The 18,116-nt window shown below is 37.9% G+C and overlaps 1 protein-coding gene across 1 annotated transcript in view; it reads left to right on the top strand.

The window, feature by feature from the left end:
• LOC139740144 (hemicentin-1-like) overlaps positions 1-18,116 on the top strand; it is a 145,966-nt gene that overhangs the window by 44,477 nt on the left and 83,373 nt on the right. The window contains exons 4-9 of the mRNA XM_071650733.1: positions 10,299-10,470; positions 12,026-12,277; positions 12,745-13,002; positions 15,034-15,178; positions 16,636-16,757; positions 17,633-17,781. Of these exons, the coding sequence (XP_071506834.1) occupies positions 10,299-10,470; positions 12,026-12,277; positions 12,745-13,002; positions 15,034-15,178; positions 16,636-16,757; positions 17,633-17,781 (1,098 nt within the window). The remainder of the gene's footprint in view (positions 1-10,298; positions 10,471-12,025; positions 12,278-12,744; positions 13,003-15,033; positions 15,179-16,635; positions 16,758-17,632; positions 17,782-18,116) is intronic.

Raw genomic sequence — 18,116 nt, 5'->3', positions numbered from 1 at the left:
TTTAATCACTTTCTTGTCCATTTCATGTACCAAAGGCAAGAAAGAAAAATGTAGAACAATGGACACAAATTAGCCCTGCGTTTAGTGAACTCTGAGACCATAGAGTAAGTGGGCAAATAGTGTTTGTGACTCAGTCCTTCGGATACAAACATTTCCAGGGATTCTGGGTCAGCTGTAGGTCACGGAGGTCCGTCAGATGAATTACAAGTGAACGTAGGGTATCAATATTACAGGATTGGCTAAAGTTACTCCCAATACCTTTTGTCCTCATGAGGGGAACCATGAAGATCACCCAGAGAGAAATGTAAAAACAGAATGAACCTGCTCCATCACCTATTTGTTTTGTTATTGATTATTTCTTGTGTATGTGTCTATTTGTCCGTGTATTGTCTGTTGTCTGTGTGTATGTGTGCATGGATGTCTTCCTGTGTGTGTTTTGTTTTTCTTTGAAAACAACTGTTGATAGGGTGCACAATGTGCCCAATAATCAAGTCATCTTCATTTTGTTGAAAATCACAGTCATGGATCTATTTCCAGGTATCTTCTTCATGAAGGATCAATTTTCACTCCTCACAACTTGACTTTTATGCCTCTTTTTTTTTTCAGCAACATGCTCTCATTTCTTGGCTGTATGTTTTTCCTTTGCTACAAGTATAGAACACATTAAACTATTCAAGTTCATTTACGTCCATGCAGGGCAGTTTGTCAATCATTGCCTTCAGAACTAGACTGATTGTAGTTCAAAGTTCGAAGTATCTTTCCCAGTCATTTTTATGCCTCCGCCACGAAGTGGTGCCGGAGGCATTATGTTTTCGGGTTGTCCGTCCGTCCGTCCTTCCGTCCGTCCGTCCGTCCTTCCGTCCGTCCGTAATGAATTTTGTGGACAAGGTAACTATCAAAACCTGTTGAGGTATCCTAATGAAACTTGGCATGTGTGTGTATTTGGGGGTGAAGTTGTGCCTATCAACTTTTGGGTGCACATGCTCAAGGTCAAAGGTCAAAAGGTCAAGGTCAAATACATAAAATTTCACTATTTCCACCATATCTATTGAATGCCTGAAGATATTTTCTTGAAACTTAGTGTATACATGTATTACCCAATTAAAATTCTCTGTTGAAAGTTTGGGTCATGAGGTCAAGGGTCAAAAGGTCAGGGTCAAATACATAAAATTTCACTATTTCCACCATATCTATTGAATGCCTGAATATATTTTCTTGAAACTTAGTGTATACATGTATTACCCAATTAAGATTCTCTGGTGAAAGTTTGGGTCATGAGGTCAAAGGTCAAAGGTCAAAAGGTCAGGGTCAAATACATAAAATTTCACTATTTCCACCACATCTATTGAATGCCTGAAGATATTTTCTTGAAACTTAGTGTATACATGTATTACCCAATTAAGATTCTCTGGTGAAAGTTTGGGTCATGAGGTCAAAGGTCAAAGGTCAAAAGGTCAAGTAAAAACTTCTTTTTTTTTCTCCGTACCTTGGAAAATTGTTCAAGGTATCTTCATGAAACATAGTATATACATGTACTGACAGGAAGTGATTATCTAGAGAATGTAAGGTTCATGGGGTCAAAGGTCAGGGGTCAAAGGTCAAGTGCAACACTTCAAAATTTTACTATTTTCCTCATATTTATGCAATGCCAGCAGGGTTATTTATTTTTTTTTACACCTGGTGTATGCATGTGTATTACCTAATAGAAATTCTCTGGAAAGTTTTTTTTTCTTCTTTTTTTGCCTCAAAGGTCGAAAGGTCAAAGATCAAGTGAAAGTGCTGAACTAACTTTTTCCTCCATATCTCGGAAGTGGCTCAAGTTATCTTGAAACTTAGTACATATTATGCATGTTCTACCTGAAAGTGATTATCTTATGAATTTTAGGGTCAAGGGCCAGATGAAAATGGTAACAATTTACTATTCAATTCAGAAATTGCACACCTGTACCTTGAAAATTACTCAATGCCTAAATGTATGAATGGGTCAAAGTCAAGTTAAAGTCCTTAAATCCCTAGATACATGCTCTCCTATTCATCCAATTAAACCTAGGTCAAGGAAGGTGAACATTCAACACATTTTTGACAAACTTGTCATTTCAATATTTTGCCAATTTTGTGAAAATGTAATCACACATTGTCCACATCTACTATCTAGACCTATTGGGAAAATCATGCATTATGGCGGAGGCATACCAGTCGCCAAAGCGACATTTCTAGTTTTTAGTCTTGACTTCATATGGTTGCAAAATATCAGCTGGTCAGCTTTTCAGAACTAAGACCGTAAAGAGATCTATGTTTTGGTGTTTATATCCTTACTATGCATTTGTATTTCCTGCTCATGGTTGTCAAATACCCTTCAGCCTTAGGATCATTTTTCTTTGCTGAGCTTCTGGTGATCCAGAGGTATGCTGCGTTGTAGGTTAAAATATTAAAGTGACCTATGGATGCAGCGTATCCATTTGTGATATTCTTCAGGAATACCCCAGGGCACCTAAATGATGTATTGATGTGTAGAGTGTAAATTGCTTCTCAAACCCATTCTTCTGAAGTGAAGCCCACCATTGTGAATATTATATATTATTGTAGTAGGAGAGCGACATGGTACACGTGTAACACGCAACATGGTGGAAATGCTTAATCAGTGAGATCAATAGAGTGCTTAAAATTGTCAACTCCACGGATATTCAGGAAGCCTATTATTTTCAGAGGAAATGCCGGGAGGCTCCTTGTGAGGGCAATCATCTGACATTTGAAGCAACAACTATCTCTCCCTGAGGAGTTGTGCAATTGCTGAGAGGGGAGGTGGTGGGGGGGGGGGATGGAAATAGGTGGGGGATAAAAGTGATTATAATCTCCTAGAATCTCATTTCTTATTAATCAAATGGTCTGGGGACAGAAGATCGGGAAGTGACTAGTAGAACGGGCGGAGATTGTCGGGCAAGGCCAGTTGCGGATAAAAATATCTCTCGGGATGTCCTCTTTGCTGTCCTCGCGATGAGAACCGAGTTCCTTCTCTTGTGACGTTTGCCCCCGATAATGGGTCCCCCCGGTCGACATGGAGACCGTCAGGTTGCCATGGTAACGATGGTGCTGTACTGAGAGAGTCTTCCTTGAGATGACCACACCTTCCTTTTGTTGTAGTAAAGGTGACACTGCTACGAAAGAATGACGCATTATGTTCCATGACCCCGTGACCAGTGAGTTACCTGCACAGTATGGCCAGGAGACCTCGCCACCAGGAAAAGTTGAGACAGCCCGTGACAGCCTGTGACAGAAAGGGCACCGCGTCACAATTTTGATCATGAGCACTCGTTTTGAAGAAGCCGAATTGAGAATCACTATGGAGTATGAATAATTCTTTCTCCCCTGATCAGTTCAGGATATTGGTGTTAATGCTTGACGGGTAGAAGGAGGGACAGTATGAATACTGATTCATTTGATGTACTTGTAATATGATTTTATTTAATCTGATTTGAATTGATTTGATTCTTTTCTTAATCTGCATTCATCCATGTAGATTAAGTGGTTACTAAATCCAAGTCTTACAGACAGTGAAAGAACACAAACAATTTTTAACAGTGAAAAAGCAGCAAAATATCCTGTCTTTGCTTCATATTTCAGACTTTTCATTCAAAAAATTCAGGAGAAGGATAATGCAAGCATCAGTACAGTTCCAAAATCAGGGCTAATTTGGAGTGGTCATGATTAATAATTACTCTGTGTTAGCTTTAATAAATATACTGACATCTATGGGTAAACCACACTTTACTATATTATAAACAAGTAGTTCATTGTTTGATATATTCTTTTGCTGCATTTAAAAAAAAATCCTATAAAGGAAATTATTCTTTCAAAGTCCGGCGGATTACTGTATACGCTATAATTTTCGCGTACATAAATTTTCGCGAATTGCCGCTGTCACACATTTTCGCGAGTGGTTAAATTCGCGATTGGGGGACCAGAGAAAATATGAAGTGGCAAAGAAAGTGTGAATTTTCAACTTACTAGCAAATAAGAATGATACTAGTTATACACTGCATGAAAAAAACTTACCAAACTCTGTGAACTAGTAAGTTAGAATTCAACATTTTTGAAGTGGTTAAGTCCATCGCGCTAGATTTCTGACGAGTGGTCCCCTTGCGATAATGGATTGGCTCTCTACAGTATTCGCAAGTAGACGTGGACGTGCGTAAACAAGCTTAGCCAGTATGGTCTGTTCGGTAAACCGTGACATGGTATACTAGTACTGAAATGTTTGTATCATCAAGGCAAGGGATTCATTTTGGAAGGTAATATTTTCGCGTGTTGTTAATTTCGCGAATAGCTCCCGACTCGCGAAATTCGCGAAAATAAAACCCACGCGAAATATATAGCGTATACAGTAGATTGTTCATCTTTTTCATGGGAATTAATCAGGTTGTTTTCTTTAGCAAATTTAATATTGTGGGGCATTTCTTTATGAGGAAGCAGGGAGTTTTGTGAGATTTTTGATGAGATTTTCATACTTCCTGTGCCAACATTTCTGCACAATGCATAGGATTTGCTTACTCTGCTGCCACTGAAAGAAACAAGCTCGATGAGAACAGAAGGAACCAACTCCTGTATCACGAATGTTTAACCCTACTAAAGTACGTCCCCAATAATAGAGATGAACAGAAGTGAGATGTATCTGCCAATATGGCAAGTCGCCAGAGCTTGGTTAACAGGTTGAGTGATCAGTTAAGCCTGTTTCGGGGAACAGGGTGAGGATCCCTTTTGGCTTCTTCACAGTGCGATGCGGGTGTTGGTTTTGGGAATCCATTCATTAAAGGTCCTGTTTACCTTTGGGAACAGTGATTTAAAAAAAGAAGTCAAGATATGACATTTGATCCATATGTGTAGGTCTGTTGTTCCACAAAACATCCTATCATATAAAATTTCTGCGATAAAGCCTACAATATAAGGAGATTTCTGTATTTTTCTCAATACCGTAACTGTAGACGGTTTAGTCTGGAAACATTTTTATTATAACTGTTGTTCACATTTCGTATATTTAACAATACTTAATGTCGATTTTACCAAATCAAATTTTTACAGTGGTTGTTTCTATCCCTAACTCACATTTTAGAAGTATTTCAAAGCAAAAATGCTGGGTTTTTGTTTCATCTGCAAATGGTAAATAATGCCTTTAAGAGACATCTCCCAGAATTTGTTTGAATGTATCCTGTCCTGAGAATCACAAAGATCAGAAAAAAGAGGCATAGCCTGACCATTCTCACCAGCAAGTCCTTTCCATCTGTTGCTTGGTTTCCTCATAAGGAGGAAGGATGCCAGCTTGGGGTTCCGCCCGTATTACGTGCAGGAAGAAACATACTTTCCTTCTGGTTTTCACCTCCTTGGATCCTGTTTCTCGGAAAAGTAGGATGGTTGAGAAGTAGATGTAAGGAAGCTTTTTAGGTGAAGGTTCCCCCTAATAGCTGAATGAACATTAGTGAGAATACTATTAACAGGCAATGACCCAGAAACGAATAGCCTCGACACTACTATCATGATGTCACGATGTACACAAGGGATTGATTTAGCACGGGTACAGGAATTACAACTGGGTCAGGCCACATGATCAGGCCTGAGGAAATGAATTGACCTGTGAATTAAACCATTGTGCCATTACCCCACAGGGAGCCAGAAGTATGTTCTCTTTACATGATGGCTCTCCAAGTTTCCTTGTAGGGAGGAAAGTGACGCACAAATTATCAACGTAAAACTCAGTGGATTGTCACAACAGACCCCAGCTGACTTATTTTTAAAGTATGTATGTGTTTGTGTGTGTGTGTGTGTGTGTGTTTTGATAGTGTGATATGATGAGTATCTTGCCCAAAGCATTATACATCATCATTCAAAGGGGAAGAAATCCCCAGAAGAATGATAAAGGAAGAACAAAGACAGAAAAAAAAAATGACTGCCCAAGCAGTTCTACTTTAAAGTAGAGGTTGGAAGAATCAAATAAAATTTTGTTTTCACCCCATTTTGTTTTGAGAAATAGTCTTACACAGCCATTTGTTGATATGAGTGGCAAGTGTTCTCTTGGTCAAGTACTGTGTTTTTTTCTGTATGCTTTTTCTGCACACGTTGTATGTGTGCAAAAACCATGTGGAAAACAAGAGTGAGGTTAATTTTGTGTTGTTTGCATAGTTCCATGAATTATTACTGCCTGATTTTGGTATGAAAGGAAGTACTAATAATTAACATAAAAAGCAAAAGTAAGAGGGATGGGTGGTTCATTTTTCAAACTTTCCCCACTGTGTGGCCCTTGAAGCATTTGTTATTTCAGTTGTTGTTGGCTGCTTGCAGTGAGTAATTTCTGTGTAAAACCTCCCTTAATGATCCTAAACCAAGGACTATAATGTTTCATTTGGTGTAGAGGGGAACAGGTGTTCAGGTTAGACCCAAATGTAGTCACCCCAGCAGTTTCACACTTGCAGAAGAAATCACTGATAATCACAGTTTGGTAGCAGGGTTTCTAAATAGTATGTAAATAAAAATGAATATAAGGTCATGCTTAGCTTCCACTCAAACATGTTTGGAGATCAAATTATTCAGATTGCAAATGTGTACCCAGAATTGAGCAAAAATACCTCCACATACCATTAAGTGATTTGAGAAACATGTTTGGGAGGAAAGTTGTTTCAATGTGCTCACAGACTTATGTGAACTATTTGGTGAACATAGACCCAAAAAAAATTCCTGAATATATATACAGTATATTTACATATTCTACAAATTTGACAAATATAGCATGAACAGAGAAGTGATTTGAGTTTAGAACCATTGTTAATAGCAGAACTTTGATTCAATCACAAAAGGACTGCATTTTAATAAACAATCATGATTTGTACAACATGTTGAGACCACCAACTTAGATACATTTGTATATATGCTCCTGAAAACCTACACTTAGAATGACTAATTCTTCAGCGAACATGTATAACACACCTCTATGATTCACTGTCATGCTCTAGCTTTTCACTGTGTATGGGAGATTACATGTTCCTAGAAATATGAAGAGATCAATTGACAGGTGGTAGCCTACTGTGAAGGCGTGCCAATTAGCTGCCATAATTGTTAGATGTTGCCATAGAAGTTAGTAAGACTTAATGAGAGCCACCACACCACACATCGGAGTTAGAGTGGTAGGAATATTTTTTAAACATTTTTTATACACAGTAGATGGATCCTGGTCACAATGAGAAGATGATCTGATCACTCAAATCCAGGCAAGCAAAATGTGCAGTCCTTATTTTGTTCAAATGTCATTGCCAAACTGAGTGCTTATCTGATCAAGGAGGCACTATATGAAAACTTAAGTCTACTGGAAGATTTTTTTGTTTTGTTTCTAAGGGGAATAGCTTGAAATGATAAGTTTTCATATGTTTTCCATGTAATGTTATATATGAGATTATTAACATGACATCTTTGATGTGTCTTTGTCCTGTTAACCCATTGAGGACAGGCTGATTTTGCTGTAACACACATTTACCATAGACACCAGCCCGAATATACTAAGGATTAGTCTCCAACGGGTTAAAGCACCTTCTACTGATCTTGGGGTTGATGGACTCCAAACTGTGCTAGCCCACATAAGAATAAAGAACTATTGCTTTTGTATGTTGTGTTTCTTATACAAGGAAGGCTATGAAACCTGTTAAGTGTCAAAAAGGGTTTGCCCACTGAGCTAAAAATAGCACAGATTACAAGTCTCCTAATGTGGAAGAGATTAAAACTTGGCCAATAATGCTTAAATCCACCTATATTATCTTATACACACAGAATGTGACCAATGCATATGCAGGCTCCAGCCAGTCATGTGTATTTTGTTTTCAGAGTAACTTTGTGATGTTAGTTGAAAATATGAATAAGAATCCGTAATAGATGAGTGCCAAATGATTAAAATATTGATTAGGACGATCTATAGCTGTTGTGTGACCATTTTTATAATGTATTGTTAAAGACTGATTTTGTCCTTGTTGGTGCAATTGTATTTGTGTTGGTGGTCATCATTCTATGTATGTGAATGTCTATGTATTTTCTCTGTTGGAAATAAGTTTATTCCATTACAGAAGATGTCTTTATTAGACATGACCTGTTAATGTTTGTATTTAGTGTTTGTGGTTATTGTGTGTATTGTTGTTCTGTCTATATGTATTTGTGTGTTTTATACAGGAGACTTTTTGAAGGGTGCTGTCTTTCATGGTTGGTCTGACAGTTTTGTTTGTGTTTATGTTTGTGTTTGTGTCTGTGTTTGTGTTTGTGTTTGTGTTTGTGTTTGTGTTTGTGTCTGTGTTTATGTTTGTGTTCATATTCATGCTTGTGGTTATGGTGAAATTGATTGTGTCTGTGTGTTTGTGTGTGTGGTTGTGTGTTCATATTTTCTATAATTCTCTTGGAAGGGTGTTGTCTTCATTAGATCGTACTGTCAGTCAGAGAAGCTTTGTGGGTTTTTGAGGTCTGAAGGAATGTCATCATCAATACCTCATGAAAGTGAGAAACTCAGCTGGGCATCTCTCAGACAAAAGGAAGTCTGCATTTTCTATAAATACTCGGCGAAGACAGGGCCTGGACGCGTTTTGTGGTTAGTGTGTGGGTTGCTGACAGGGACCATAGGCAGACCCTACAAGTCAATACATACACAGCAGAACAACCAAGTGGAAATTCCCAGACAAGGATGTTTTGCATGTAATGAATCTTCATTGGTCAACAGTAACTCATTGTCCCCCCTTTTTTTTTTTTTTTTTTTTGGGGGGGGGGGGGGATGTCTAGACGAAAAAAGATACAATGTGATGATGATTCTTTGCAAGTCCTCTTTATGTACACACCCGACAACAAGCATTCAAACAAATCAAAAAAGGAATTCTCTGTTGATAATATGTGACCCGCTACAACAAAAGGATCCTTAAGTCGCTGACGGCTGAGCCGAGAAAATTGAGTTTGAAGTCACATCACCAAAATTGGTCAAAACAATCGGATTTCTGTTTTTGGCATAATTCTTTACTCTAATGTTTTGTCTATCATCTGCCGAAATTTCGAAACTAAATGATCAAAGGAAAGGCAAGAAATCAGCGTTTTTCTGGGCCATGATTTTCCGACTTTCAACATAACAGAAACGTGTCCGAAGATTTGGATTTAGCGCCGCAGCAAGGCTCCACCCCTAGCAACGAGGGAGTGATCTTATTGGTCAGTGTGTGGCATCCTGATTACTGATTGGTCATTCATAGACTGCTGGCGCTAAGCTTGACTGAACATCGTGGAAGTTGCTAGGAGCCTACCTTCTATTGTCAGGCGTTGAAAACTGTCTTGCCTCCCCTTGATCATAATAGCGTCAGAAGGATAACTTTGAAGGCATTTTTCTCGAAACACTGATTTCCTCAACCACTTGACATGCGCTAATAAATCATCGATATCTCCGTAACCGAGTACTTTTATGAGTTGTGCTGTATATGAAATTAAAGTAGAAGAGTAAGGGAATAATGTCATGCAATTTTCAGGATATTGTCCTCCCCAACTTTTAGATCCTTTTGTTGTAGGGGGTCACATATAAATGCAAAGCTGAGATCCAAAAGTTTGATGATATTGATTGATGTCATTAGTGTTTGTCAACATAGATATCCTATTGTATTGATGAATAAGAAATTATTCTTTAATAAAAGATTATGGATTATCTAATCAATTCATTGTTTGTTGTCGACAAGATTGACATTAACAATTGTAAATTCCAGGATTATACATTCATGCTACTTTTTATGAATAGCTAAATCTCTCCAACCTGTATCCTTTCAACAACAACAACAACAAAATAATAATAATGATAATGATGATAAATGGAAATGGAATGATTCTCAAATATATTCTGTGATGAACAGTATTAAACTGTATCAATTCTTAAGTTCAGAAAGAAGGGTTTTCTTTTTGAATATCATAAGTCCATATTCCTCTTGTCTTCATGTCATCCCGGAAAGAGAGAGAGAGAAAAAAGAAAACAAAACAAAGATCAATATGCCTTTCAGTAATTTCTTCTTACTTTGTTGTTGTCCTATGCTGATAATGTTCCAAAATTTCAGTTACTTGAACAGTAGAATATGCATATACCTTTGTGACAAACAATTATCCTGTCCCTTTCTTAATGTAGATATAATGAGAGTTATTGATTTATTGAGTATATTTATACAAAAGAGATTATAAAGATGAAATTTAAAAAGTAGGTCCTAATTCTAGTCATTCATAATTATTAAATCTTTTCCTGTTCTTTTTTCTTTGGCCACCAGGTTTTGAAATTTGTGGAAGTTACGCTTGAATCTCGCAAGGTAAATCTTCTGTCCACCGATTACCAGTTTGGCATCATTCAAGTCCACCAACTTCCCATTGACTCAAGAGTGCGTCAAATCACTATTTCCATCAGTGGAGACAGCAGAAGAGTTCTCTTGAGGGACCCCAACGGTAGGAATCAATCCTAAGCATATTCTATCTCTTCTTCCTGCTCATGCACTTCTTTTTATCCTCCCATTTATCATTCTTCTTCCTCATCATCATCATTGTTGTGTTCAGTTTCTCTTTCTTCTGCTATCCACTCTTCCTGCTCTGTCCTCATACCCATAGTATTGTCTTTCATATTCATCATCCATATCATCACCGTCTCACCATCAGCATCATGACATCATCATGAGTATCAGAACATCATCATCAGCATCATCACATCATTACATCCCCATCACCATCATTTTCGTCATCATCCTAATCACATCATCACATCATCATTATCATGACCATCATCATCATCATCATCATCATCAGCAGCAGCAGCAGCAGCAGCATCGGCAGCAGCATTATAATAATCACATCATCAACATCAGCATCATCAGTATCACCATCAAGACACTATCATCATCATCAACATAATCACCACCATCTTCACTCATCACCATCATCATCATTCCTTTTTCTATCTTTTTCAGTCTTTTTATTTTTTTTTGGGGGGGGGAGTGCTTCTCTTAATCTATTTGTGAGAAGAAGGATTTCTGCTTTTTAGAAAGTTATCTTTGGATGTTTTTCATAATATGTCAGAGAAAGTTACTGCGACCAAAACAATAATCCTCCCAATTTTCAGGGTGGTTTTAAAGACTTTGAGGAGTCTTTAACTCCCGGAAGCTTGACACACATTTATCAGGCACAACCTTTGTTGTGTTGCATATATTCAAGCTCGGGCAGACTCAACAAACTGGCATGTGGTACTATTTGATCTGTGAGGTATGGTCCCAAAACATTCCCAGGGAAGTGTCATGTGTCCTCATCTCCATTGTGCACTTTATAACACCAGATTATGTCTCAGAGTCACTCTCGCATGGAGAATTAGTCATAAATGTGCTGTTTGGTGTGTGTGTTGGGGTGGGGGAGCAGCATGGTGTGAGTAGTCTTATTTCTGAGCTGTGTATGTGTGTGCCTTCAATTTTGGTGACACATTTGAATTTACATTCTTGACTAATCAATTCCACTTTTCTTTGTGCTTTCTATTGCGTGAGTATAGATATCTATAGCATTATAGTATACTTTGTTTTATGTGTGTGTTTAAAAAGTGTTATTCTTGCCTTCAATGCATTTATTTCATCACATCAAGTTTTTTTTTTTTACTTTTGATTTGGCAACAGACAACATAGTTATGATAACCAAAACAGTCATTACATTATGCATCAAAATAACATATGTTAAGTCTTTAAACTATTTATCATGAGTCATGTCATGAGTATGTATGACATGTTTGTGTAATTTGATGATATTTTGAGTTATTGCAATGACTACAAGGTACATGTAGATAAACAGTGTCCATAAATGAGATAAATGGTATACTTATGATTGTATGTTTGTATAGATTATGTCTGCTCAGAGGATGACGATGATGAAAATGATGTTGATGATGATAATAATGATAATATTGTCGGGGTTTCTGATGCATCCAAAAATTCTCCTCCCCATGTTCTCTTTCCTTGCCGATATTCAGGTCGGGACATTCCATTGATGTATTCCGAGCGGCATCAGGAAGGGAGACAATACTTAGAAGAATTACTGACATTAGAGAATGTGTATGTCGTGGGAATGGTTGAACCCACGGCTGGTATATATCAGCTGATCACGGAGTCACAGGGAGAGCACGCAGTGCGTGTGACAGCCATAAGCCTGCTGGATTTCGCATTTGGATTCGCCAGGTACCCAACTGTGGATCTCAACAACACCTTCCACAGACCAATCAAGGGTACGACTCTTTTTTTCTTGCAATTTTTCCTGTGCAGAGAAAAAAAAAAAGGAAGTGATGAATGTACTTTGTGTTGTTCATTTTGCTACAAGATGGGCACTCGAATCCAAGTTGCAGGAATCACTAGAAAGGGACAAACAAACAAAAAGAGTATGAAAATGAAATTCATATATTGGTATATCCTTGCGTTGATAGAAAACAACAAGAAAAAAAAAACCTGTTGCTGACTACAGCTTTAGATGCAGTTATGATTTCAGGCTGTGTAGGAGAGAAACTCAAATTCAAACTAAATCAAAGTTAAGCCCTTGTGCTATTCAAAAGTTTCTGCAAGTGAGCTGTTTAATGTATCATCATATGTCCAACCCTAATCCAGTAGCTCTGCAACTTGTCATAATTTCAACAAAGCAATCACCAGTACCAGAAATCCATGACCACACCCTTTTCTGACTCTTTGGTTGTAAATCCAGGTGTGGAGTCTACCCTCATGATCGAAGCGCTGCACATGAACCCCCCAGGCACAATGCAAAAGGTAGAGTTCCTCAACATGCAGGGTGAGACCATCAAGGAGGCGTGGCTGACCCGCAGCGAGGTCAACCCGGACATCTTCATCGCCCGCAACATCATCCCGCCCAACGAGTACTTCCACATCCGCGTCTCGGGCATCGACAGTCACAACTTCCGCTTCCAGCGTCTCACCAAGGCAGCCATCAGTCCTCTCATCCCAGGTTGGTATCTGTGCACCTGTCTTTGCCAGGAGGCTGTTTTCTGGTAGTCATGGAAACACCATGCTTTTTTACATAGCAACATATACCAGTCAATGTACTTAAAACTGCATCTTTGGACATCATTAATCAATAGCTTATCATATTTGTTTAAATGCTTATAGGTGAGTGTTGAGTGGGGTTGCTATGAAATTGTTCCTGCAGTATTTTGTCCTGATTAGATAATTGTGTGGTACGTACTTGCTTTTTATGATGTCTTCCCTGAGCTTTTGCAGTTGCTCTCTCAATTAATGCTTGTGATTATGATGTCATATGTGTCTACTACTTCTTTTTTTCCCTGGGAATATAAGCAAAGGGCAGAATCTCAATGCCTGTTGTCAAACAGTTAATGCTTCTCCGTTCCAACTCAGACCTGGCAGTGGAAAATGACTGATATCTTCGCATGAGCCAAGCAACATTCTCCCTACAGCTATCCTACGATTAGACCAATCAATGATGGCATGATTGCATACAGTGCAGTTCATCGGTTGAGAATAAGATGGGCGTTACGTTGTCTTGAACACTATGGGTTTAGTGTCAACTTAACACCCTTCTCATTCTCACCTGACGAGTTTCTGTGACAGTAACAGGGTTCCTACTGGTACAAAATTGCTTGTAAATGCTAGAGTTGTCCAGTGAATTGCTTATGCATAAAATATTCATCAAACACTATTAGAAGAACAACTCATGGATTAACTTTGCCACTTTATGTTTCCTGATCGCCAGCTTAAAAATGTTATCAGCCTTGAATTGCAAGAACTACATTTTGTTTATGTCCATTGGGTTTGAAACAGCTTGGTTGCTGAAAGCAGAAAATTGTGTTGTGTTGTTTGTCTTAAGTAACAACAACTGAATGCAAAAACATAACTATTAAAGGTAATTTTGCAACTGTCCTTTGCACAAGAATTGCTATATGTATGTGTCTCTTGCCTTTTTGTACTTCCAAAAATAAACAATTTGATTGTTTTTTTCCAGTAAGTGTCCAAGTGCATCATTGCATGTATGAAGAGAGGATTCTACAAATTGTATTGTGATTTACAGGTGTTTTCCATCATGAAGTATTGCTTGGATCATATGGAAATACATTTTTGAAGGAAAGAATGATTATTCCTGGATATTGTCAGTAGTGTCATGAGCTTTGTCATTCTTGTCTTCTATTTGTCAGTGTAGAAGGTGATAGCTTGTATATTGGTATCAAAGAGCTTCTTATCAAATCGAATAGTTTACTCCTGCCAAGAGAGCATATGTTGCCATTCTTTCATATGCCAAGAGGCTTATATTCTCCTAAATGTCATTATTCAATCAGAACACTGATTGACAGCTCAATTAACTGACTCACACCCATAATACCCATTCCAAATGTTCATTGCCAACCTTTTGATTGTGCTCCAAGTTTCACAAATGAGGCGTGATTGTTTTGCTATTGAACATACATGCTCCACTGCCCTGCCTTCAGATCGGCAAAAGAAGTTGTTTATAAATGAGTTTAGTTTTGCTCTTTTTTTTATAAGTCTTAAAGAAAGTTCATTTTTCCAGCCATATTTCTGCATCATGTTTTGCCAGTTGTATTCTGAACCAAATATGATTTACCTGAATGATTTAACCTCTTTAGTAAGACAACTTTGTTTTACTATCTCTTACTGCTGACAAACTTCACCACTCTTGAGACACAGTGTGTATATGTATGGTACGTATAATATGCATACTATGGAGTATAATAGAAACACATTGATAGGGAATGTTACTTGCAATTGCTCATTACAAGGTCCAAATACCCTGCTTTTCTAAATTTGATTAAACCTTTATGCTCCAGGGAGTTTGGACAGTGCGTACAATGAGGTTTTCTGTGCAAATCGGCACTCAAAGCACACAAGGGGTTAAACACTTTTTCAAAATACGATGACAGTTGAGAAGTAATTTGCAATCTGAGAGCATGATTGGTCGAAGCCAGTGCTGTAAAAAACTGCAATAATTCAAATTTCCCTTCCCTGACAGATCCGCCCAGACCGCACATGCCAAGAAGGACGCGAGGGTATTTTGGCACCACTGCTGTCCTGACGTGCAGGGTGGAGAGCTTGATCCCATTCACCATTCAGTGGCTGAAGCGTGGTGTACCTCTGACAGACCCAATCCCTTTCAGGTAAGACCAGAGTAAATTTACTTCTTGAATTTCCTTCTGTAACTCCTCTATCCCTATCCTCCCCCCCCCCCCCCAAAAAAAAAAAAAGACAACAAAGCAATTCCCCTGAATTGTTGCAATAATGTGTCTGAAAAACAATCGTAAAGATGAAACAGAAATATTGACCTTATGAAATATGAATGCAAAAAAGGCATGATAAGAAAATTGCCTTTAACCCATTGAAGACTAGTCCCGAGTATACTCAGGCAGTTGTCTCTGGGAAATGCCTGTTATGGCAAAATCAGTTCGTCCTCAATGGGTTTAGGTTGAAATGAGATACATTAATCAGCAACACACAATTTCCTTTGTATGTGGAAAATAATTTAATATGTCTTACGTTACAACATAGATTCAGCTATCAGTTTAGTTGTTTGTTTGTTTTTTAAATCAAAACCATATCTCTCCATTTATTATAATGAAGAATATATGGAGACTTTATGCAGTAACACTTGCACTTTCTTGAAAGGAGTTTCCCTTACGGAAAGTATAATGAAGCTAATTGTACAGAGCCAAGTCAAAAACATAAAAAACAATTCTTTTGTGATAAAGTAACATTTAACAGAATCTCAATGCCATTTTTCTTAGTTAAATGAGAGTCACCTCAAATTAATAAGGATTTAAGTTAGTCTAATTAGAATCTGTCTTCATTTCTCAATTAATTCAGCTGATGAAAGTTTTGGGAGCTGTTTCTCAAAATGATCTGCTATATCAAGCTGACGATTTTTACGTAAAGTTTAAATATTGCCATTAGATGACCAAAGCCTTTTAAAGGGCAAGTTCACCGTCATAAACATAAGGATTGAGAGAATGTAGCAATATTAGTAGAACACATCATTGAAAGTTTGAGGAAAATCAGACAATCCGTTCAAAAGTTATGAATTTTTGAAGTTTTTGTGCAGTACCCGCTGGATGAGAAGACTACTGCAGTGTATGAATAACTTAGATGTCACATGCGTACAACAATATAAGGAAAATATAAAGAGAATTTCACAAAATTCCATCTTTTGAAAAAAGTACACATTCCCCTGACTCGTTACCGACAAATGTTATGAGTAATATTATTCCCCCTGCCTTTAGAAACAGGCAAGTCAAGTGCTCTTTTATTATGCGAAAAAAGTGAAAATTTGTTGAATTTTCTTTTACATTTTCTTTATACTGTTGTACGCATATGACTCACAAGCTGTAGTAGTCTCCTCATCCAGCGGTTCCAACACAAAAATTTAAAAAATTCATAACTTTTGCATCGATTGTCCAATTTTCCTCAAACTTTCACTGATGTGTTCTACTAATATTGTTGCATTTTCTCAATCCTTATGTTTATGAAGGTGAACTTGTCCTTTAAGTATAGGAGATCTCTTTACACAGCAAAAACTACCGATTCCTATCAAACTAGTCCTTTCCTTAATACTCTGCAACAGTGAATCTGGAAGTGCCACTTGGAATATTGAGGATGCCGACAGCCGGGTGGAGGGTGTCTACACCTGCCTTGCTGAGAATGAAGAGGGAAGAGAGAGGTCTGAAACATATCTGGATATCACAGGTGAAAAATACTTATGATCTCTTTTCTTTTTTTCCCTTTAAAAATCCCCTGATATGTGTCCAAGGCTTAGCCTTCTTCAGTCGACAGATAAAATGGATAAAGGTGGATGTGTCATTTTGATTGTGTTGTGTTTAGAGCAAGAGTGACTTTTACAGTCTGTACCTGTATGCATTTTAAAGAGCTGTTCCTATTCTGAGAAATGGTTGTATGATTTTGCAAGAGGAACCTCAGTTCTTGAAATTTAATTTACTGTGATATCACATAGTCAAATTTTTGTTGCTTTGAGGTCCACAAAGTATGAGAAGAATACCAAATCTGGTTCGATGTACATGTATATGTGTGTCATACTGTGTGTATGCACCATGAGCATCTATTCATGATGGATACCGGCGCATTACAAGTGTTCATATTATTATTTATTATTATACTGTAAAGGCTGTCATTTTCGTGAATTTTGCGTATAACTGTTTGGCCGCGGATTTAAAACGAACAAAGATATCGTGCACAGATAGACATTAGTGCACTTCCAATAACCTCGGTGTCAAATTGTGAAGGCATCTTGCGAAAATGCCTCTGACCTCCTCAGTCGCAAAAATATCTGTATGCAAAAATAACAGCTTTTGCAGTACACGTAGTTAAGCTGCTGAGTATGTGCAGATTAATTCCTAAAACTTGTGATGCAGCCTCAGTTTTCACATTGGTGTTATTGCCATATAGTTACATGATATTTACTTGATATCGCCATATTCCTTGGTTATATTCTTGATAGCTTTCTTGATATCACCATATTGTTTGTTGATTGATTGATTGATTGATTGATTGATTGATTGATTGATTGATTGATTGATTGATTGATTTGATATCTGTACCTCCAGAACCTCCTCCTATCATCGCCAAGCCCAGCAATATTTCTGTGTTGCCTGGCAGTGATGCCATGCTCACTTGCGTCATCTCGAGTACTGTGGAATACAACATCTCTTGGGACAAACCTAACAGTGGTGTATCTCTCCAGTCACACAGCAGGGTAAGTTCAGCCCATCCTCTCCTCAGTGACTGACTGATATCTGGCCATCGTCTATCATCCTTGTATCCCAATTTTTACCAAATACTTCCTAATTTCCAGCCAATGTCTCTTGCTGATTGCAAAATTCACCAGAGTAGTATGAAAGTTTCTAAAAAAAGCACTGATAATTGCTTGTCCTTCAAAGGTGGTCACCTGAATTAAAAGGGTCACTTGGCAGAGAAATATTCCAAGAACTTGTGTTTTGTCCCTCATACTAATTAATTGCTTTCCAGATCTCTAGGTCTGTGGCTGACACTATCCATACCCATGCTAGCATCATCCTCAGGCAGTGGTGA

Source organism: Diadema antillarum, unplaced genomic scaffold (genome assembly GCF_040938485.1).
Source record: "Diadema antillarum isolate AM-2024a unplaced genomic scaffold, OU_Dant_1.0 seq00000837_RagTag, whole genome shotgun sequence".
NCBI classification, from domain to species: Eukaryota; Metazoa; Echinodermata; class Echinoidea; order Diadematoida; family Diadematidae; genus Diadema; species Diadema antillarum.
Note: the sequence above shows the minus strand (reverse complement) of the source record. Positions and strands in the feature narration are given on the sequence as shown.